This window comes from Siniperca chuatsi, linkage group LG13, assembly GCF_020085105.1.
Source record: "Siniperca chuatsi isolate FFG_IHB_CAS linkage group LG13, ASM2008510v1, whole genome shotgun sequence".
NCBI lineage: Eukaryota > Metazoa > Chordata > Actinopteri > Centrarchiformes > Sinipercidae > Siniperca > Siniperca chuatsi.
The window spans coordinates 21762248-21785528 of NC_058054.1; the positions used below are offsets into that span (position 1 = coordinate 21762248).

Here is a 23281-nt window from a genome sequence, read left to right on the forward strand (position 1 = left end):
TGTTAACTTAGCAACTGTACAAAAATGTTTAGGGAATGAAGAGGGTCAAAAAGGGGGCGAACGTTATCTAATTTTTCCCTTTTTGTTGAAGGGAGGGTAGTCTGACTTTTATGGGAGAGCAGGAAGGTGTATTTTCATTTTTTTCTCACCAGATTCACATTTTATTTCAAGTTTCCCTTTCAGATTAATTGTACAAAAAAAAGGAAAGACAAAGAATTTATTATTGTTTACTATTATTATAATACGGAGCCCTACGGAGCCCCCTAAGGGACACAGCAATTTTTTTTGAGAACTACTTTTGCATTACCTCGCAATATTTTGCGTTCCCTCGCAATACATATGGCTCAGAAAGAATTTGAAGAAGAAAAGTATTGCGAGGGAATAGGTAGTCCTCAAAAAAATCTCGCCGTGACCTTTGGCGGCTCCATATTATTAGGCTCCCCCTAATATTTCAAAATAACACATTAGTTAAACTCCATAATAATTAATAACTGAGGCAAAGCATGAAGAATTTAAGATGCTGCACTGTAACTTCAACATTTAACCTTAGTATGTTAATGAAATAATAATATATATATATTTTTTTACAATTAATCTAAAAGGAAAACTTGAAATAAAATGTGAATCTGGGGTGAGAAACAATTAAACGACACCTTCCTGCTTTTACATAAAAGTCAGACTATTGCAGCTTTTTTCTAAGTCAAGGGGAGGGTCCAAATACCAATAATCCTGTGGAGGGAATAGCTTTTTTTAAAAAGTGAAACATAAGGTTCAACCCCCCTCCCAACACTGATACTTTTCCTCCATTCCCTTATTTGTTTTTATTAAGAAATTAATCGGAAAAATGTTATAATAGGGTTGCTTTCCCTCCAAAAACTACAATATAGAGACTTGTGTCCATACATGGAATCTACACCCCCCACCTTTGTCTTCTATTAACAGGAATGTGTGGTGCATGGTGGGGCTACTGGGCTACATATGGTGCACAGACTGTGGATATACAGGTAGCAAGAATGTGCAGAAAGCAGGTGTACTCCAAACTTTGCCCTTGACACTGAAACAACATCAAGGCAACAGAAAGAGAGGAAGACGCAGAGGGATGAGTGGGAGAAAGAGAAGAAGAATGCTGTGGGAAAGAAACTAACAGTGGGAAAGAAAGTGAGCAATCGGCTGCTCCTGTGTCAGTGCATCTGGAAGCAGTTCTCACTTGTTTTGAACTTTTCTTCTCCTCCATCCACTTTCAACTCACCCAGAGGCGTCCCACAGTTACTCTGCTCTGCAGCAAGTCAAAATGTTTTGGGGTAGATGCTATAACAAAAAACATTTTTATAGCTTTTGCTCATAGGCCACCAACACGAAGATTATGAAATGGTAAGCAACCCTGTAAATCTTCATATTTAACATCAGAGCAAAAGGTTGTTTATAAATAATATAATGTTCATTATACAGTATGTTAAATCACAGGTTATACATTTTAGAAGATCTAAAATAATATTATATCATTGATTTCACAAGGATTTCATCAACCGTCATGTCATTCCTGAACATATACAATATTCCCAGTGGCGCAATGCTGCCCTCTACTGGAGATGAAGAGAATAAAACATAAATTTTTTGGTGGAGTTAAAATTTATTATCACTGCATATGTATGCCACAATTTTTTTATGCCATTACAACAGGTTAACAATTACATCTTTCATATGAATTAGTGTATTAATTTGTTATATAACAATACAACAGTAGTAATTTATATCACTGTAATCTTGGTTTTAAATAAAATGAGTTAAGATACAATTCCATACATGGATGCAGACAGTGAGTCCATTATCAGTGATTGTACTTCAGGGGTTACAGAGCAAAATGAGTGTCTTTTTCAAAATTATTATCATCATCTAATGATCTTAAATGCACAAAGATCTCAAAGTAGTAAATTTAATGACTGCGTGACAACAGGAAAAAGTCAACTGTCTAATAAACTGTGTAAATGTGAGCTGTGATTAAAAATAAGACTACAAACCGTCTGAGTTAAAAATCCCACATAGCATTTAGGGATGTGACTACAAAAACCCAATAGTGTGTACTTAAAGAGTTTAGGCTTTTGATATCAGGGTAATAATATAGACATGTAAAATTAATCAAACGTGATAATTCGGCACTTATGTGTTGAGTGTTTGCAGCAAAAAGGAAATTACATCGCTATCATCTTAGGAAAGGCATCTTTGAGGCAAATAGTAGTGAAGTCAATGGATGACGATGAGAAAAATGAATAAAGTGACAAATACACGAGGCTACAGAACATAGTTTATGTTGAGCAGCAGCAGCCTCTTAATGTTTACAGCTTTGGGATCAGGTTGAAATGGTGAACTACAGCTGAAATTTAAAAAAATGACTGTAAAGCAGCTGATTGCGAATAAAGAACTGGACTAACACTATCTATTTGGGTAAATATATTAGCATGATGCTCAGCTGCACAAGTTCCATGTAAGTTCCACAATGCTGCAATAATATTATCAAAGGGATATCAAATATTCAATGCACCTCTATTGTATATTAAACTAAAACAATAAGAGAATTCCCACTGAGTGTAATGTTCTTGGCAAAACTGTGTATTTAAAGACTATAAATGTAAGTTTACCGTGTGTAAAACACTGTATAATATAATAATGAGTTGGTTTTTGGTCCATGCTGCAAAGAGAACTGACTGTCTCTAAGATGTGAGAAGGATGATGGATAGAAAGACGTTCACGAAGCGAAAGGAGGATGAAGAAGAGGAGGAGGAAGAAATGAGTGGGTACAGAAGAGAGACTGTGTCATGTTGGTTAAATAAGGCCTGCAGGAAGAAGGTGACATGTTTTAGTGCAGGATCTCAATGAGGAGGCGTTTGAAGTCTCCACCACACTCTGAATCCAGAGCGTCTTTCAGGGTAACATCGTATTTCTCCAGGTACATGTCCTTCACTGTCTCCAGGTCGATCTGTGGGTTAACCACATAACACTGCTGTCACCATTAAATCTCTTTTTGTCTTTGAATTGGATGTCCTGAATTACTTTTAGAGCACATTTTAAGACCAAAATTTGGTTTTAGTGATCTGGAATCTATCTGGTTCATTAAACATCATGACTACTATGCGGTTACTCAGTATGATGAGACATCTGGCCATGCGGTTACAAACACAGACTTGCCTCAGAGCGGCCTACAATGATGCGAATGAGGGTGTCTTCATCAGTGCCCACTCCCTTCATGGCGGCATTGAGGCGTCGGGCAAAATACAGCTGCGGGTTCTTAGCACACCTGACTAGAAAACACACACACAAAGGCAGCAGGTGTTATTACAAGAACTGATATTTGATTTGATATGAACGGCCCTGTTACCCTATAACCAACCCAGAGTAATGTAGCAGTCCTTGAGAGTTCCTGTTGCCTCAGAGTCGATGGTGTCCAAAATGTTTGTTCCTGAAAGCTGCAAGACAAAAAGTTAACGTGAGAACTTATAATATTAACAGTGCTGAGAAGCCAGTAGAAGGAATGATTGCAGATCTTACCGACTCATAGGCCTTAAAGGTGGCTTGAAGCTGCAGGTAGTTCCTGTGTGTCAGGATGAAGGTGAAGGTCGACTCATCTGTGCCAAATCTGCCTTCTCCTGCCTGACAGGCACAAAAAATAGAAATAAAAGGAAATAATACGGTAACATTTGTGAGTATTTGTCTTAGTTTTAGATGTGTCTCTTTTAAATCCTGTCCTATTTTGGCTCATTTGATGAGAGGGACAAGTGCAGTTATTCATTAAAGGATAGTTCCTGTTTTATTACAACCTGGGTTTTATTTTTATACTTTTGGTCATCATTCCTGTCAGTAATAATAAAATAGTACTCTTAGCAGTTAGCATGTTAGGATGCTAACATTAGCTAATTGGCACTAAAAACAAAGTACAGCTGATGCTCATGATAATGGGAATGGCATTAGTTTTGCAGGTATTTGGTCATAAACCAATCAATTACTTTGGTCAATTCAGAATTTTGACCTGATGATGGCCCTTGATGAAATGTTCAATTGATCACCAAAGTGACTGCAATGCAAGCTGGGAGGAACATGAATATCTGAACCAAATTTCACAGCAATCCATCCAATAGTTGCCAAGACATTCCATTAAAAACTTAAAAATGTCAACCATCAGGGGATCACCAAAGTCAGTAGGATTCATCCCCTAGAGAACATGTCAATCACTGTACAAAACGTCATGGCAATCCATCCAATAGTTGAAATAGTAGATAGTTATAAGATAGATATAAGTGGTGGACCAATCAACAAACATTGCCATCCATAGAGGCACGATGCTAGCGTGGCTAAAAAGAACTGACTCAAAACCTCATCATAATGCAGAAAAAAAGAACTTTGCCAAATTACTGTCTCTGCACACATTTATATTTGTACAGTATTACTGTGAAACTTTAAATGTGAACCTTCACACCTTTGTTGTGAATTTCCACAAAGATCCCACAATCCTGTAGAGTAATAAAAGCCCCAGTGCAGCATTACCACAAAATCAAGCTCAGATTTAATAAAACCTGCACTTGTGAGTTTGCCAGTCATCGTGGGTTCACATGCTTAAACATCTAAATCTAGGATCACATTACCTGGCAAACACTGGTGTTATTTAAAGGGCAAACTATGAATAAGGTCTTTAATTTGAAGGAATTATGCAGCACAGATTTCATCTGAGAACGTACCTCAAACAAAGATGTGGCATCCTGTTCGGCTAAATCCTCATCCACTTCATAGCCCTCGTCTCTGCTCGCCTGTAGAAAGAGAGGGATATAGGAGAAGAGAGTGATACAGGAGAGAGATATGGAGGGGAGAGAAGGGGAAAAGAGGATGGATAGGGGAGGCGATGCGTGTAGAGGGAGTGAGGGAAAAGATTCAGCGAGTGGAGGAAAGGTCAAAAAGATGGATTACGAAAACAATCTCAGGCATTTAATGGGATAACAATCATCTGCTGCACATCAATGGGAAATATTTGAAGGCCATTTGCAGCTCTTTGGACAGACGTCGCTGTGGAACATGAGTCACGGCTGTGTTTGTCTTTTCTTTCTGGGGGCAGGAAAAGAGAGGGGAAGCAGAAAAGGGTGGGAGCGTTGAAAAAGCTGGAGACCGCACAGAGGCCCGAAGCACGCCAGAATGATGTGATGTGTGATGAATGTCTCAGTGGGCGACTCCCAGCATGGAGAACAATTCTGCGAGCCATTATCAGAGGAAGAAAAGTACCATTCTCCTTCTCTTTATGCTTGAAAATGTGCTAACTCTTGCTGTTTTGTGTGCTGCAACTCCCCTTGGAACTACAGATGCTCTTCAAATAAAGCCAAAATAATGAGTCTTTACCTGCAGCAGTGACATCAGCAGGTTCCTCACATCTCCACTGGTGTCATCCTCAATGTCTGCCTCTAAGTCACGCTCATGCACTGTAAGGAAAGTCGAAAATAGTCACCACTTAAGTAGTCTTAAATGTTTTATATAATCAACAGATGTACAATATTTGTGTTCAAGTCCTCAAGATATTTTGTAAAACCAGACTGTATTTGTGGCCAGCGAGTGAGGAAAATATTGCTCAATATGCCATGATTCACTCCTAAAAGTGAAACACCCTTGACATTATGACAAAACTTAGTATTTATCTGTTCCATGATGATTAAATGACCACAGTATGAAAGCCACATCACATTGGTAGCTGTTTATGCATGACTCAGCATGGAAGAAAACTCACCCAGGGCATAAGCCTCCTTGTAGCCCAAGATGTCCTGTTGGAAGTTAAAGAAAGGTGCGATTCAGTCAGCTACTAATATTAAAGCTGCTCTTATCAATATTTTTATATCTGATAAGGATCAAATCACTATGTGTAATATGAAAGGGGTCACTTGTAGTGACAGACCCACAGAGAATTATCCCCCAACTCTACAGTTCAGCTCTAGGGAATGTTTTTACGTCTTTCCGCTTGATGTTTTGGTTTTACAGCCCAAAACTTTACTGTTTTGATCTCATCAGCATTATGTCCAGCAGCAACAACACTGACAAACCCACCGCATGCTCCTTCGCCTCAGGAGTTGGAGTGGATATTGGAGTCGAATTCATCCTGGTGGCCAGAACCACGATTCCAAACGAATGCTAATGTTGCTTTGTATCTGCTGAATGTGTAAATAAGCAGCTGTTTGCTAACATGTTAGCCATATCCCGCTTTATAAGGTGATAATACGTCAGTGCTGCGTTCACAGTTTGCTGCACTGCCCCCAAGTGGGGAAAAAATCAGAATGAATGCAGGTTTAACATCTTCAACAGAAACACAGGGTTCCATCAGGAACGTGAATACAGGTAGTATTAAAGAATTTAGAAAAGGGAAACAGAGGCATCATCAATCACACAGTCGGTAAAGATTCTGCCTCTGCTTGCTTATAACTTGAAATGTAAAGTCATAAATACTACTTGGGGTCCCACTCTCTATTAAGGCATACTTTATAAACTAATAGTTTTAATAAGGGTTAGTAAAGCATATTTTAATGCTTTACAGATCAGTGAAGCCATTTATAAGGATAGCTGTTGGGTTACTAAGTTATGAAAAATCAGCTGGTGTATATCAATAAGCTTAATGCAACTTGCTTTGTCGTTTTATTGACCACTTAGCTTCTGGAAAAATGGTGTAGAGCATCAGGACTAAAATCCATTTATCAACAATATTAATAAATGAGTTAACAAAAAAAAAAAACAGCCATTAGTTAGAACCTGATACAAACCCCTTATAAAGCATGCCTTATTAGAAAGTGGTAGCCAAAATGGAGCCTGTATCATAAGCAGGTTGTTATTTAAATAGAAAATCAAATGGGAGTGAGGACAGACTACAGTAAATAAAGCATGTAACCGACAATCCTGATAAGTTTATTATAGTTAACCTGAAGTTAAAGAAGAGTAGAAACATGTTGCACAACAATAGTATCACATATTGACAGACCTCATTGGTGGCTGTGCACAGGATCTCTACCAGCACGGCTTCATCTGTGCCCGCCCCCTTCATGGCCTTCCTCAGCTCCTTGGCAAAGTAAACGCGAGGAGGCTCCAGCATTGCCAAGGTGGCATTCTCAAAACTACCTGTCAGCTCCTTCTTCAACACCTCCTCCAACTCCTGAACAAAACACACAAAATAAACACAGAGCTAACATGGTTGTCATGTGTGTGTGTGTGTGTGTGTGTGTGTGTGTGTGTGTGTGTGTGTGTGTGTGTGTGTGTGTGTGTGTGTGTGTGTGAATGAGCGGAAGGTAGGCAGGTACTCACATCGTCATACTTTTCAAAGTAGGCCTGTTTGATCTCCACACGCTGAGCTGCAGAACGATTGGCCAGGATTTGAATAATGGCCTCTTCATCTGTGCCTGGAGAACATACAGCAGTACACACATGAAGGGTTGACTTCAGAGTCCTTCAAATGCGGTAAAGGTGCGTAACCATCATAGCAATATTACACTATTACTAGACACCTAAAAGGCATTTTAAAGATTGAGGGCAGCCTCTTGTCACTCAACCTGAACAGGCCTTTTATTAAAATGGCTGCCAATTTATTATATTCATGATAAATTAACCTTATGTAATATCAGAGTGCATAACAGTAATATGCACAACGAGCTCATATTGTGGTCATTTAATGCATAGAAAATCGGTCATAATTATGCCAGCTTGTTTATTTGCGACATTTTATTTCATTTGATGTTCCTTTAAACTCAGCCGCGTAGCTGTCTCTCAGTCAGAAGAGACATCCTCATACATACGTCAGTGATCAGTGGAGGAGAACAGACTGAAAAGCTTTTACATTGTGAATTTGAAGCCTGTAACTATTAAACTAGCCGTTCATCATAATGCATAATACACTTTGAATATGTGTTGTCTGTCCATTCTCAAGGAGCTTTAACATGCTTGAGGCTATAACTTGCAGTGACGGTTGTAAATGACAGCAAAGATAAGATGGAACTGATCAAATGAGGAGGAGGTATTGCCAATATATTGATAACACAATACTGCTGGTATATAGCACCTCCCAGCTGACAGATGCCATTGACAGATTGCCTTAAAATGTTCTGCATGATTAACTTCAAAATGATGTTGTTGTTTGTTTTTTTTTGTTCACTGGAGTATTAACACATAATATGTTTGGTTATTATGGTTGTTATTGGTTGATTTCTGATTTAGGGGAGATACAGTTGTACTTGGAGCCATTGTGACTGCGCTGATAGTCTCCTTTCACTCTGATCAGGTGATAATGGGTGCCTTAATGACGTGCAAATTATACCGTACACTTACCTAACCCTTTACATGCTTTCCTGATAGCCTTGATGTCAGCTGTGACATCAAAGTCCTCATATGGGACTATGGTGGGCTAGAGAATAAAAAGTGTCAGGATCATTGAAAATATATAAATCATTCGTAAAACTTAAGCAGATATGTAAAAACTATAAAATCATCCACTTTTAGGGTCATGTATCATCACTGATGTACTGTACATTCAGAGCCTGCAAAATCTTAGAAAGAAATGTCGAATAAAATTGATAAACGTATAATTATATTTATATAAACTACATAAAGCTACCAATTATAATTCTCTCCACTCGTACAGATTAACGAGTGAGGTTCTGGAAAGGTTTTATTATGGTATTACAGCACATCCAGGCCAGTTTCTCCAGCAGGAAAAGGGTGCAGCCTGTGTGTTCGCTGAGTCACCGGGCGGCAGCAGCGGCCGCGGCAGCAGCAGCAGCGGCGGCGGCGGCAGCAGCAGCGGCAGCGGCAGTAGCGGCAGCGGCCGCAGCGGCAGCGGCCGCGGCAGGCTCCTCTCCTCGCCCACCCTCCCTTTCAAACAATGCGGCCTTATTGATCAGCGTTTTAGAGAAATTCCTCATCGCTGCTGCTGCTGCCTCCTCGGCCTGGCAGGCCACACTCCCTTTGCTCAGGTTAACTGCGCAACTTCTGCCTCTCAGTACTCAGACTGTTTACAGTTACAGTTTGCACACAAAAAAGTCTTGTTTTCGTCTCCTGAGCAAAATAATAACCATATAATATTCTGTGTCTGTGGCAGCCTACTCGCTGACACTTTAGTGATCTTGGTCCTGTTGATTTCTAACTATGACTTTTGTTTTCCACATTTATTTATCCTATTGCATCACCGCAAACTCGACAATTCAGCGTCTGACAAGTGGATTCACCCATTGCAGTTCTGTGGCACTGATTGAGAGCGAACGTTATTTCAGCTGCAGAAGTTGTAGAAAATCCACTTTTCTCACCTGCACGTTGCCCATGATGCTCCACACCGCTCTTTCCAGTCAGAAAGGGGGAAATGAAAGCGGTGTTGTGCGGGTGTTGTGCGGGTGTTGTGCTGGTGTTGTGCTGGTCTGTAGCTGATGTGATGCGTGTGAACTCGGATCGGCTGTTCCTGCAGGGACGCAGCCCTGTCCGGTGCTGCAGGGATGACGTCACTGCCGCTTATTAATTTAACAGGATGGAGCTGGGTGCTGGTGGAGGCGGTGGGAGGAGAAATAGGCTACAATCATTGACTCAGTCAGGTCAGCATCAACTGGTTGTTGTAGACTAACAACGGGCTGATGGATTATTTGTTGTAACTTGTGCCCAGTGGTGGAATATGACAAAGTACATTTCCTCAAGTACTGTACTTGCAATTTTGAGGTACTTCCATGTCATGCTACTTCATACTTCTACTCCACCACATTTCAGAGGTAAATATTGCTTCTACATCTTTTTTTTTTTACAGATATAGTTACTAGTTACTTTGAAAATCTAAACTGAACATTTTCTAAAATATGATGCTTTGTTATAGATTAAACTAGCCAACAGTATCCTGTAAAAAAGAGGTTAAGATTTTAAGATTAGCTCAGTCTCAAACAGCTAAAACCATAATACATCAGCAATAATAATTGTCAGTAAATGCATAAGTAAAATTCTATAGCAGAGCGGTGTAACCTTGCACACAGTGCATCCCTGAAATCTACATTTACTAGATTCAGGGTGAGAACTACAGGGGAGCCTGAAGACATGAGTTCCAAGACAGGAGACAATATGCTGTTTTTGCCATGCATTTCAATTTTTCTGTATCTTCATAATCATGGATCGTGCGTAAAATGAGGCTATTGATGCATGATTCCTGCACTGTTTCCAATTCCAGTAGTGGAAGAAGTATTCAGGTCTTTTACTTAAGTAAAATTAGCAATACCACAATGTAGAAATACTCCTTTACAAGTCATGCATTCAAAATTGTATCAAAAGTATCATCAAGTACTTATCATGCAGCTGAATGGTCCCTTTCAGAGTTAATCATCATCTTATAGAGTTATTATTACTGATGCATTAACATGTAAGAAGCATTTTAATGTTGTAGCTGCTCAAGGTGAAGCTAATTTGAACAACTTTAACCGTAAGTGTTGGTAGTTAAATCTGTAACAATGCATTGCCTTTTATGAGATGTTCTTATGTTTCGTTTGAAAGATCATGATCTGAAAAGTTACTTTCCACCACTGTCTGATCTAGACACGAGGAGTCTAATTCTCCACATGGTGGCAGTGTTGTACAGACTGCCAGAACACCCAATGCCTGCTACAACAGAGTTCACAGAGAACTCAAATTCATTTAGTTGAATTGGAAATGTGGCAGACACAAGCAGGTGACTGAAGGCTGAAAGAATAAATGCTTTGTTGCTTTGTATTCTAACATAGATATTCAACCTTTTCACCGATTACATTTTAAGAATATTTTTGAAAGGTTGGTTGTAATGTTTTGGTTTTATGGTCATTTATATTTCTCTTGTAAATTTCGTAAAACGTTTAGTTTTTTTAAAACATGATGATAATGTTGTTTTGTATACTTGGTATCTATGGTGATCTATAACTGACCAATGGACTGTATATAAGGAAAGCTCAAACAGCCTCAGACACCACCATGATGACATTAAGATAGCCCATCGGTTTGGTTTGGTGAGTCAACCACGGTACAGGTGATCAGGATATATGGATTCTGGATATTAATGTACAGTCCTGAAGCAAACTGGGGGTTTTATAGAAAGATTTAATCCAGAACTGAGAACAGGGTATTTACTGTATGTACATGCAACACAATATGAATGTACAATATAAATACTCCCATGTGGATGCTACAACATTTTGTTACTTTTTGGAGCAACACTATACAGTATAACAAGCATAAAATACATTTAGTGAGCAAGTTACAACATTTCATTTCAAACAGCCTAAAACCATCAGATAGAAAAAAAACTTGTGAAAGTTAGAGTGGTGGGTTATGTTTATTTATCAAGCCCTTCACTTTATAGATGCTGTTTTCCAAATGCTTGATGAGCAAAACAGATTATTTACACTGGAAGTTCTTTCCTAAAATGCTTGATAAATACAGTTCATCACAACATCTGACATCTATACTTGAAAATCCCATGTGCTCCTTAGCCCGCTTTAAGTATTTCATAATGATTTTTTATGCCTTCTGGTGAATGTTAGTGTATCATTACACCCTGTATTTTTACTGCCATGCACACACAACAGTAATGAAGCTGAACTGACTACTGTGTGTGATTGCATTGCATTAGGTGTCATTGGTGGGTGGCTGATCACAGGACAGAAAGGCTGACTGTTGCTGTTGTCATTTGGAGATGATGTTGAAATGTTAAATTACTAATTTTCTGTTATCGAGAAAGTGGCAAAAAAAAGCTTTGGTCATGCATAGTCGTGGTTTTAGCGATTGAATACAGTATGTGCAAAGATTTGAAGGAAGGTGCATTCAAGCAGATGTAAAATGGACGACTAAGTGACAGAAAAATATGCATTATTCACATCATCCACCCTAGTCAGGCTTGGTTTTGGTCCTTGAAAGACTTCAGCGCATTTTTTTTAGACATGTGGAAATACTACAGCCTCTGGGGTAAGCCAGGGTAAGAATATAGAGGAGAGTTTGAAATATGTGTGTACATTATTAATGGCAATGCACATCATTTCAAAAGCATCATGTGTTACAGAAGGAGACAAATACCATAAGCAACAACATCAAAAGTTCCACTGTCATATCTGAGTACAAGTTAACCAATAAACATTTACTTATTGGATGCTTGATAGTTTGCCACATGCAATGGCTTTTTAGAAAAATACATACTGTATATTGAGTACTTTTACTGAAACATACAGTTTTTCTTGTTTTAAAATTAAGCTGCACTACAATCCTTCGTTATTCCCATGTTTCACTAATCAAACAGATTCGTGCCATGATTTATGTATTTGGCCTAAAGGTAAGGCATCCCAGCTGTGTCTGGGGCTTTGGTCCTGCTTCTCAGATCTCATATCCCATTTTTTCCTTAGGTCTTTTTTCCCCACTGCCGGCATGTTTTCATCATCAGCGTCTGATACAGTGAGTCTCCACTGGCTTACTGCGTAACATAGAATATCATCAGCGTAACAGGGAAACATTTGTCAATATTCAATGAGCTTATTAGGTGAAGCATTCACTGTGTTTGTGACAAATGATTGTCTGATCTGCTGGAAAATACAGGTATGATTCTTTTTCTAATTACCTTGATGTACTCAATGTGATAAAACACACAAACAATGTAACTCTGACAAATGTGCAAGCAAAAGTGCAGACTAAAAATTCCTTTAAAGTGACTTCAAGGTTGCATTCACTGCAATGTAACGACGAGAAGTTTTCTATTTAACAAATAGTTATGTTTGGATTGCATTGATGGACAGCAGAATAAATGTTCTTTTTCTCACATAGGTCACCCAGGGAAAAACTTTCTTATCAAATGCAAAGCTACATCTTTATCGTTCGATTGCTTTGCTTTGTCCTCTGTGCTGCCAGTCTGTAAATAGAAAAAAATACAATCATCACACCAGTCATCATGCCGTCTCCCCAGAGTCTTGCTCCTGAAAGTCCCAGGGGCAAACATCAGCCGTGACTGCAGATTTGTAACTAGTACTCAAAGAGCAATCTTTCTTCTTCTCTGGTGATTTTTTAGTCTGAACAAAGCTGCTGTGTGAGGGCTCAGTCTCCCGGGAGAAAACCTCCGCCCTCCTGATCTCCATCACTTCTGGGTCTCCGGTGGAGCCCCTCCACCGCTCAGAAACCGGCCCGCTGCACTCCGACGACTGGCTAATGCGTCTCCTCTCTGATGGCGGCTTGCTGGAGGAGCTCCGCCTTTCTCTGATTTTCTCCCTCCCTTTCTCCTTCTCGGCTTTGTGGTTGGATGAGCAGGAGCCTTTCCGTTTCTTCTTGTGTGTGGTGGGGCTGTTGCAGGTCTTCTCCTGCTTAGGTGAAGGTGGGCTGGTGTAATCCCACGGGCAGATCTCTAACATCAGGGAGGGAGGCTGCAAAAGGCTCCCTGTTGACTTGGAGTGGTCTGAGTGGAGCCCCTTGGGTTTCCCATCAGTGGGCGTGACGCTTTTCTTACGCCTGATCCTGTCTGGCGAGATGGAATCTGAATCTCCTCCCATCATGGGCTGCTCATCAAATTCCCAGGGACAGACGTCTGGCTTAAGAGGGAGAGGTGACCTGGGTGGCCGAGATTTCCGTGTGTCCCTACCTTCCTCCCTTTCTCCTCCTTTATCTTTGGAGCGGCGTCTGTTGGAAGGGGACTGCCCCGTTTTCTGCCTCTGCTGGGACCGGCTACCTTTGGTGATTCCAGAGCTGCTGCTGCCTCTCCGGCCGGGGGTGGTTTCTCCAGGAGCAATGGAAACATGTTTCTGGGTCTTTCCTCCAGAGGGAATCTGAGGTTCTTCCATCTCCCAGGGACAAACCTCAGACACGTCGTAGAGGTTCCTACCGGTCTCAGAGCAAATGGACGGCTGGCTGCCACTTACCTGTTAAAATCAAGTAATAAAATAACCACAGAGAAAATCAGTTACTGTATTAATTAAATTATGACAAAAAATGTCTTTGCTTTCAATAGCATTTCACAGTGTTCATCAGAGGATAGTGTTTGCTCAGTTGTCATGGAGATGACCGAAGTATGGAAAAATCGTATATGGGGCGGAGATTATAACCCCTGTCTCAGTTCAAGGATGATTTTTGTACATATATATATATATATATATATATATATATATATATATATTGACAATGGATCAAATGACTATGTGTATGGTCACTCCCACCAGCTCAACAGAGCGTTTTAGCTTAATTCTTTACCTCATTGTTTTGGTTTTATGGCCCAGAACTTGTTTTTAGTTCAGTCTCTCTCAACAATGTCATTTCCAGCAGCAGCAGGCAGCTGTTTTCAGTGAAAAAGGTCTAATAATGTGACTGTACATTACCTTCCCAGCACCAAATGACAGACTAAGTTAGCAACTAGCTGGTGAACATAGTGGAGCATTTAGCAACTATAGGTCCAGATATTTCCTTCAGAAGTTTGTGGAGACCAAAACAGAGCTAAAAAGAGTGTGAATATTGGACTTACATTCTCCAAATGAATGCTAATATTGCTCAGTATCAGCTGTATATGTAAATAGGCATCTGTTTGCTAACAAAAATGGCTTCGCCGTATCAACTTAAAAGGTGATATGTCGACATTGAGTTAAGAACTAATTGATTAGTCTACTAACACTTCAACACTAGAGCTAAAATAGCATGTTAATGCATCAATCAATATGGATTTGCAATGAAAATATGTAAAAAGTACCTGTTGTTTCATGATGCCCATCTTCATGGGAGTCTTAGAGTACTCCACTGACTGGCTGATGATCATCTTGGGATAATGCTCAGGTGTCTCATCCACCTCAGACAGCATCCTCTCCTCCTGTCCCTTCAGACCCTTCTTGCTGGCATCCTCCACGCTTTGCGTCTTGTTGGTCAGCCCTGGCATCTTCTCCTTGGCACTTGCAATCACACTCAAAGACTTCTGCATGATGGAGGTCCGCAGATGGACGGGTTTCTTCTCGTGCATTAAGTTGTGAGCACTGGCTGATTTCCAGAACAGTGGAACAGACTCAGTGGACTCGGCTGGCTCCAGTCTCGGTGGGGTCGCAGCTGGTTCCAGCTGCTTCTTAGCATGTTTCCGGCCAATCAGGGAGCCCAAAAGAGATCCTTCCCCCCCACCTCCAACAGGAGTCATTTTGTCTCTCGCAGTCGAGACAGTTTGGCTTCCAGTTTCCTCATCCTGGTCACAAACGTGGTCGTAGCTGAGTGACTTCTTCAAGCCCATGACTTTGTTCTTCAGGGAGTCATCCCGAGGTTTGCCTGAGGTTAGATTAAATTAATAAAATGGCATTAAAGCGGGGTATGTTTACTGATATGACTTATTTTCCTCCAAACTGAAATATATATATATATAACTATTGGATGGATTGCCATGAAATTTTGTACAGACATTCATGACCACTATGGTCAAAATTTTACTAATAATATTTTGATTTATGACCTACCTGCAAAACCACTCCCATCAGCCTCAGCTGTACTTTGTGTTAAGTGCTAATTAGCACATGTTAGCATGCTAACAAGCTAAACTACGGTATGTTTACCATGGTGAACATGGCACCTGCTAAACATCTGAATGTTAGTATTGTCATTGTGAGCATATTGACATACTGATGTTAGCAATTAGCTCAAAGCACAACATAACCGCTAGCATTGGCTGTAGTATTGTTGTAATTAAATGGCATGAACATTAATTGGAATTTGTGGATTCAAACAACACTTGTTTTATGATTGCACACTGGGTAACTGCCAGTCTCCATTTCATTCTCTATGTGGAGCTGACATCAAAAATTAGGAGGCAGCACAACTGTGTTTTCTGTTTTGGTTACAATATTAATAGGCCTTTTTCCACAATGGACATTTTGACATGTCACAGTAAGAAGGTGCCAGTGTAAATAATAAAATTAATGATGGCTTAATTCCATTTAGCTGCTTCAGTTTCAGGGTCCTGGCTCACTGTCATGGCAGTCAGAATGTCTGCTTTGAAAAGGTCTATGTATGCTAGCTCCAACTGCAGTTTTTTTTAGCTGGCTTCTTTTTCTTAATCTTTTCAATTAAACATTCATATTTTTAAAAAGCATTGACACAACTTGCTTCTCCATTTTGTAGATTGTTGGAGGAGATGAAGAAATTACAGACACAACCAGTCACAATACTTGATTATATGTTTGCAGATAAGCAACATTAACAGATTTTGAAAAGAGTTTAACAATATAAAGGCAGTTTTAAAAAATGCAGACAGTTTGAAAAGAAAAACAATGCAACGTGGCTCTTACAACTGAGTTGTTAGAGCCACGTTTACAATTTTTGTACTTGATTGTCACAGCAACATGTATATATAATGTATATACATGTTAAGGTAGAATGTGGCTTTACATCCTGCAAGAAGTAGCAATAAAGGTTTTTACAAGTTTCCACTACATCAGTCATATACTGCATTTCTCAAAATAAATCATCTTAATTTCTGCTGCTGCTTTCACCCTGACCAGATGAAACAGGTGGAACCATGATCTTACCGTGGTGACTCGGTTCAAATGGGTTTCTCCTCAAGGTGCTGCGATTGCTGCCGTGTTCGCTGCCGTCCTCACGACTGCACTGCCGGTGTATATGCATGGTCTCTGGGATTTCTGTTATCCGTTTCATCAGGGAGCGGCCCAGACCTTTCTTGGAGTTGCGCTTCTTTTGGAGGTGAGGGTTGTTGGCAAGCATCTTCTTACGTTTGTAGACTTCCAGCTGGACATATAGCTTCTTCAACTCATCCTAAAAAAGGAAGGGGACTGTAAATGTTGGGCAGCTTTTGAATAATTACATTTCTACTGTGTAACTTTTAGATTCATATTTTGGTGGTGATGGTCAACTCCCAGGTATGAATAACAAACATATTACGCGCTGTTTTGGGATTGCTATAGAGGGTTCCTCAAAACTGCTTTTGTCTGCTTTTGTATTGCACACTGCAATTCACAATAGATCCCTATGTACAGTTAATGGTTTACGGAGATCTGTCTCCTGTGTGACTCCTTCTATTAGTTTTATCTTAAGGGAATGGCAGCATACATATTTGGACTGAATCAGACTTAAGATCTGAATGCTACTTTACCCGTATATCCTCAGGGTCCAAACTGTGCTCGCTCCAGGCCGAGGTAATGCTGTTGTTGAGGTAAGAGCCAGATCTTCCCATGTCCAGCTCCTCCTCATAGGTCTCAGTGGCAATATCATCCCTGGCCTGAGTCCCTTTGGACAGGAACTAGGACAGATGGAGAGCAAGGTTAAAGAATGGCATCACTGAGCCTGCTGGAAGGGTGAGATGATGAAAGATGTAAAATTGGAAATGTAGCTTCTGAAAAAATATTACTCTAGCCTATAGGATGCCTCTTATTGTATGACATAATAAATTTGTTGGCTAAAGGGGTCATTTGAGTTGGGCTGGGGGTGAACAACATTTTCCTATAGCAAAAAATTCACTGATATAGATTTTATGTAATGAAAAAGTTACTTTCCTGCCCATGCGCCACTTTGTTTAATATCTTTTCTGCCAAAAAATATGAACTACAGAATATGGAAAATGCACACTATAGGAGATTTGTATTTTTCTATATTATTTATTTAATATATTACTGATTGTTGCATTCAGAATTACCACTACATTCATTTTAACACTAATTTCAAGTTAAGTTTTCTTTATTCAAGTCGATCTCTATCAGCAATATCAACAAGTTTTTCCTTTAAGGGAACTGAAATCACAGTTAAAAGTTGAGTTAATACATTAAAATATAAGTTACTCTGTTTAGTTGAGATGTTTCTTGCAATTGTTTTTTATTATTTTTTTCAGTGCAACAAATTGTGAATAACATATTCAAATGTACACAGCTCAGTTTTTGCAGGCACTAATCTTCTCCTCACTTGGATTCCTGAATACAAAAACAAAAGGTGAGATAAGGTTGCATTATTACAATAACACATTCACTTGAGAAGAATGACATGTAATGATCTGATTTTGACTTGATTTTCATGGCCAAATTATAAAATTTTGCTTAAATAACAAATCTGGGAACAAAGAGAGACCAAATATTTATCCCAGATTCAGGAACAGACTCTGTGTGAGATTAACATCTTCCCATTGTGCTTAATTATCCCAGTGTACTCAACTGACTTGTACTTCTGAGTTGCCTAATTAAGAAAGAATGAAAGAATGGAGCACACTGATGGTGTATTGTATTTCTCACACAGCAGGAGAATTAAATGTTTTCCATCAGACTTGAGAGAGTGCACATAAAGACACCCGCGGGAGTGCTTAGCTAAATTACAATAACTACTAACGCAGTTTGAATGAGTTTAAGGTAATGGTAGCAAATGTGCCTGTGTGCATCTGTGTGTATGTGTGTGTTCCAGATCGCTAATATCAAATGAACTTAAGATGATTAATGGACTGTTGTGTATACAAGCTGCAGTACAGCAGCAGCCATTATGGAAATCTCAATGTAACCTCCATTACAATTGCAGGATTTCCTAAAAAACACTCTTATAAGAAAGAAAGTATGACTTCTGCACTGATAACATTCATGGAGCACTTTCTATGAGAGTTGCTTCTCTGTTACAGATTAGTTTCATGTAATGTAAATACCTGAACTCTATGGAATTATATTTGTGCCTTAATTCTAAGTGAGCAATGACACATTTTAAGCACAGACAAAAAATGTTTTGCAAGCACATAAATTACATTTTGAAATTATATATATATGTATAAATAGTAATTTAATTTGAGCAAACCCAAAGCTACATTGTTGTCAATACATTTATTTGTGTTTTGCTATTATTCACATGAGTGCACTATAACAACCTCTTTCACTCAGTTTTAATCATTTTTCCACTTGTTGCTTACAGTACACTTTGTTGATAATAGCAAACATGCAAATACATTCATCGAGCATAGAATCGATTTTTGTTTGCCTAAATTTGCATGAGAATAATTTCTCTAAAAAATACATTCAATTTGATTGCAAAAAATGGAAGGAAGGAATTTGGTGGTACAGCCCTAGAATATGCCTCCGTTAATTAAGTGTAAACAGCAATGGTGGAAGAAGTACTCAGATCCTTTACCTAAGTACCCACACAAAAATGTAAAAACAAGCATTCATAATATTACTTAAGTAAAAGTACAGAAGTATTATCAGCAAAATATACTTAAAATATCAAAAGTAAAAGTACTCATTCTTCAGTAAAATGGCCGGTGTGACTAATATATTATTATGTATTACACTATTAAGTTGTTAATGCTAATGCATTCATGTGTAAGTAGCATTTTACTGTTGTAGCTTGTTGAGGTTGAGCAAGCTACTTAGCTACTTAGATAGATACAGTTCGGTAGCTTTGTCTAATCTTTGCTTTTTTGTGAAATATTGAATAATTTTACCTCTTTGGGCCTCAAACAATTATTTAATTATTACATGTGAGAAGATTAGAGAGAAAATCTTTCTTTGGGTGGATCTACAATCAACCCAAACATGACAACCAGACACTTTTGTATGGGGTCACAAGCCAAATGGTTGGGAACCACTGGTTTAATTATAAGCTTATGTTGTTTAATATTATCTTCTTCTTAAAGTAACTAGTAACTATATCTGTCAAATAAATGTAGTGGAGTAAAAAGTACAATAATTCCCTCTGAAATGTAAAGCAGTCGAGGTATAAAGTAACATAAAATGGATATACTCAAAAATTTTACTTAAGTACAGTTATTAAGTAAATCTACTCAGTTACTTTCAACCACTGACTGACAGCCTAGTAAACTAATAACTGACGTGGTTCATGAGCTACAGATATGAAGTGTTACCTTTGGAATGAGCAGCAGGCCCAGAGTCACAGTCACGGTCAGATGAGTGTGAGCAAAGAACAACATGAGCATCCAGTCAGGGTGCAGCCCCGGCACAAGAGAGAACCTGCAGAAAAACATCAACAGGAAAGATTCAATTCATTCACCAGCCCTTTATCAAAGTTTATATTTGAAAGCCTGTTGAACTGAGTACTTGGTGTGTCTGTGAACTATACTCAGACACACATTCAAACACACACATTAAAGCAGCCTTTAGTGATTCTCAGGACGAGGAGAACAAAATGTACCACAACCCCGAGGCAATCTCCATTTCAAAAACCAGTTGCCTCCTTTTGAGAGGCAATCTGTAAAGATTGTGAAAGACTTGTTCACCTAAACGTGGTTTTAAGGGAAGTGCAGTTATTTTGAGTTGAGGCAAGATACACTTTGAATGCACATTTAATCCCCTAACCCCCTAACCCCTAACCCTAACCCTAGAACTGGGGAACATAGGACCCTTTGTCATGTTCCCATTATGTGACATATAAATCTGGGGAACATAGGACCCTGGGAACATAGGAATGACCCCAAGAAGGCAAGTCATATGTGTTTAGCCATTATTTATGTATTTAGCCAAGATTATTTACCGTGTGCTTGTTGCTAATTAGCAAATGTTAGCATACTAACATGCTAAACTAAAATGTTGAACATGGTAAACATTATACTTGCTAAACATCAGCATGTTAGCATTGTCATTGTCAGCATATTAGCATGCTGATGTTAGCCTAATACGCACCACTGTGCCTAGCCTCATAGAGCTGCTAGCATGGCTGTAGACTCTTTAGTCTTGTTTTGCATTATTTTCTGCTGTTTCTTCCGCAATGATACAAAATGTTAAACTGTGTAATTCCTCGCTCAAAGCCTTTGACTGTCTGTCTGTCTCTCTGTGGCATTTACATGGTCTGTAAACTGGATGACCTGGAGCAGCCCTTTAGGCTTTAGTTCATTAATGTTAGCTTGACCATCTCAGTTTACAAAGTAATATTTGGCATCAGCATTTAGCCTCTTGGCTACAGCTAATTAGCAAATGTTAGCATACTAACATGCTAAACTAAAATGTTGAACATGGTAAACATTCGACACAGTGAGATGTTGACAGTTCATACAGTGTGCTTTATGTGTAACAGAGGTTGTAACATTTTCCCATAGGTTAACGGTGTGATTCACAGCTGGTCTCAGCATTTGCAATGATACTGTGTGTTCCTGTGTCTGGGTTGGTAGCATGTCAAATGTATCCATAAAGTCCATAAAATCTGTTGCTGTTATCTTTATTTTTATACTGTATTGCAATTTGTCACATTGATGCTACATATAAAGAGGTTTATAGAGCAGAGCAGAGACATTGTTTTCTGCCACCATCAGCAAACACCAAAATATGTAATTTTGCACAAAAGAATTGTGTCCCATTTCTGTCACCACTGACTCAATCCAAACGTGTAGAATCTATGTCAGAGCTCACAGCAGCGATTGTGGCTTCTTCTAAACAATTCATGTCATCATTCCCATTATTGTAGCTGTTTTGAATCATAGTTTGTATTGTACTGACGAGCACCAGTACCGGTAATCGCTCCAGTCGCTGGAGAATGTGAAAAGTACACAAAAGCCTTAATGGGCTCTAACAACTGGTTACATTTTGGCACCAATTTTTCACAACCAATCAAAGCCAGACACCATGATAAAGCAATGCAATTATAGGGCAGCATCAAGTTGAGTATTGTGAATTTTGTACAAAGTCTCTGAAAAGGTTCCTCTGTGCCAGCACCAAATGCTTCAGTGTGTGTGTGTGTGTGTGTGTGTGTACGTGATGTTTCCTTGTCATTTGTCAGAGGTCCACCAAGGTGGCTCAGAGGTTGTTGGTCCTTTGTCATCACTCCCAATAATCACATTCACATTAGTATCCAAAAGCATAGCCTGTGTATGTGCGTGTTTTCCTCAACCCTACAACACCACACACACACACACCACATCCTGCGCAAGTCCAGCCTTATCTCTGGGCCGCAGCAGCAGACTGACTCTGTCAGCTCACCAAAAAAACACTCTGTTTTATTTCCCAGCAAGCGAGAACAGCTTGATTTATAACAGTTTCACACCACTGATGAAGGTGTATATCCATTGGACTTTTCAGTTTCTCAACAGATTAAAAGGAATGTGATCTTTTCCTTTTTGTCCAGCTGAGCACAATAGGCCGCTGCCTAAATGAAATAAAATTCAATCACCAACAGTTTTATTCGGAGAAAGTGTGACAAATGGAATTTTTTGCCCCAGGCTCCTGCAGTTGCACTATATAAACCACCTGACCAGTTTTATTCCCACTGCAATAGGTTTGACAAAGTATTTCTTTGCTTTAGGAGTCTAGTAAAAAATGTGGGTATTACTACTTCCACCATTCTTTAAACTGCTCCGATTTTTCTCTGTTTGTGTTACTACCCAACTAAACTGTTGGGTGTACATGTATTGTAAGATGGATGAAAAGATGTATAATGCATCTCAATCAAGTTTCAAGTCTCTGCAAGCTGATTTTCATGCAACACAAACATGAAGTGGCTGCCTGAAGGTAGGGAAATCACATTCATCAAACCAGCCTCCAGTCTACTTTGCAAAACATTCGACGCAGGTTGTCTTCAAATGCATGATAAAATGAGTTTCATCCAAACCAGAAAAGGTTGAGACATTTAGCTTAATCTTGAGACAGACTAGGCTTGTAAAACTTTGTAGTCTAAGCTGTTGCTGCATTGTTTTGTGTAAGAAATGACACAGAGGGAATAAAAAAAAAAAAACATTGACAATTTTAAAGAGATTCTAATCATTTTTGGACACTGGAGGCAGCTAAACAAGCTGAAAACACTACATTGACAAATTATCACCTTTTAAAGTTGTTATGGCTAACATGTTAGCTAACTAGTTACACATCCAGCAGACATGTACCAACATTAGCGTTCATTTGGAGTCATGATTCTGTCCACCTGATGAAGGTAAGTCCAATATGTACTCACTTTTTAGCGCTTGTTTGGTCTCCACCTACTCCTGAGCTAAATATCTGGCTATTTAGCTGCTAAATGCTCCACTATGTTCATCAGCTAGTCGCTAACTTTGTCTGTCTGCAGTTTGGTGCTGGGCAGATAGCGTACAGTGGGTTTATAAGAGCATTTTTGGTGAAAACAGCCATGGGCTGCAGCTGGAAACAATGCTGATGAGAACAGTAAGAGTGAACGAAAACAGTTAAGTTGTGGGCCATAAAACCAAAACAATTAACTAAAAGATACTAAAAGGCTCCATAGAGCTGTGGGGGATAAATCTCTGTGAGTTCACCTATGAGCGACCCCTTTCATCCATTGTTAATATTGGATTATATAAAATTTTGATTAGTGCAGCTTTAAAGACAGTACTACGATAATGTATTCCTCCAAAGAA

At 39.2% G+C, this 23281-nt stretch overlaps 2 protein-coding genes across 2 annotated transcripts in view; both read right to left on the bottom strand.

The window, feature by feature from the left end:
- Positions 1-1610: 1610 nt before the first annotated feature.
- anxa13l (annexin A13, like) lies at positions 1611-9482 on the bottom strand. The gene is made up of 11 exons (XM_044219964.1): positions 9306-9482; positions 8332-8407; positions 7315-7409; positions 6995-7165; positions 5759-5792; positions 5377-5456; positions 4728-4796; positions 3544-3645; positions 3386-3461; positions 3184-3296; positions 1611-2974 (listed from the first exon to the last, which is right to left on the bottom strand). Exons 1-11 carry the CDS (start codon positions 9318-9320, stop codon positions 2855-2857), a joined length of 951 nt encoding a protein of 316 aa, XP_044075899.1. The 5' UTR covers positions 9321-9482; the 3' UTR covers positions 1611-2854.
- A 1595-nt stretch (positions 9483-11077) lies between these two features.
- LOC122886477 (probable G-protein coupled receptor 158) overlaps positions 11078-23281 on the bottom strand; it is a 61573-nt gene continuing 49369 nt past the window's right edge. Inside the window, exons 9-13 of the mRNA XM_044218723.1 lie at positions 19832-19937; positions 17099-17245; positions 16518-16761; positions 14708-15264; positions 11078-13889 (exon numbers count right to left, since the gene is read on the bottom strand). Coding sequence (XP_044074658.1) covers positions 12930-13889; positions 14708-15264; positions 16518-16761; positions 17099-17245; positions 19832-19937 — 2014 coding nt within the window. The 3' untranslated portion in view covers positions 11078-12929. The remainder of the gene's footprint in view (positions 13890-14707; positions 15265-16517; positions 16762-17098; positions 17246-19831; positions 19938-23281) is intronic.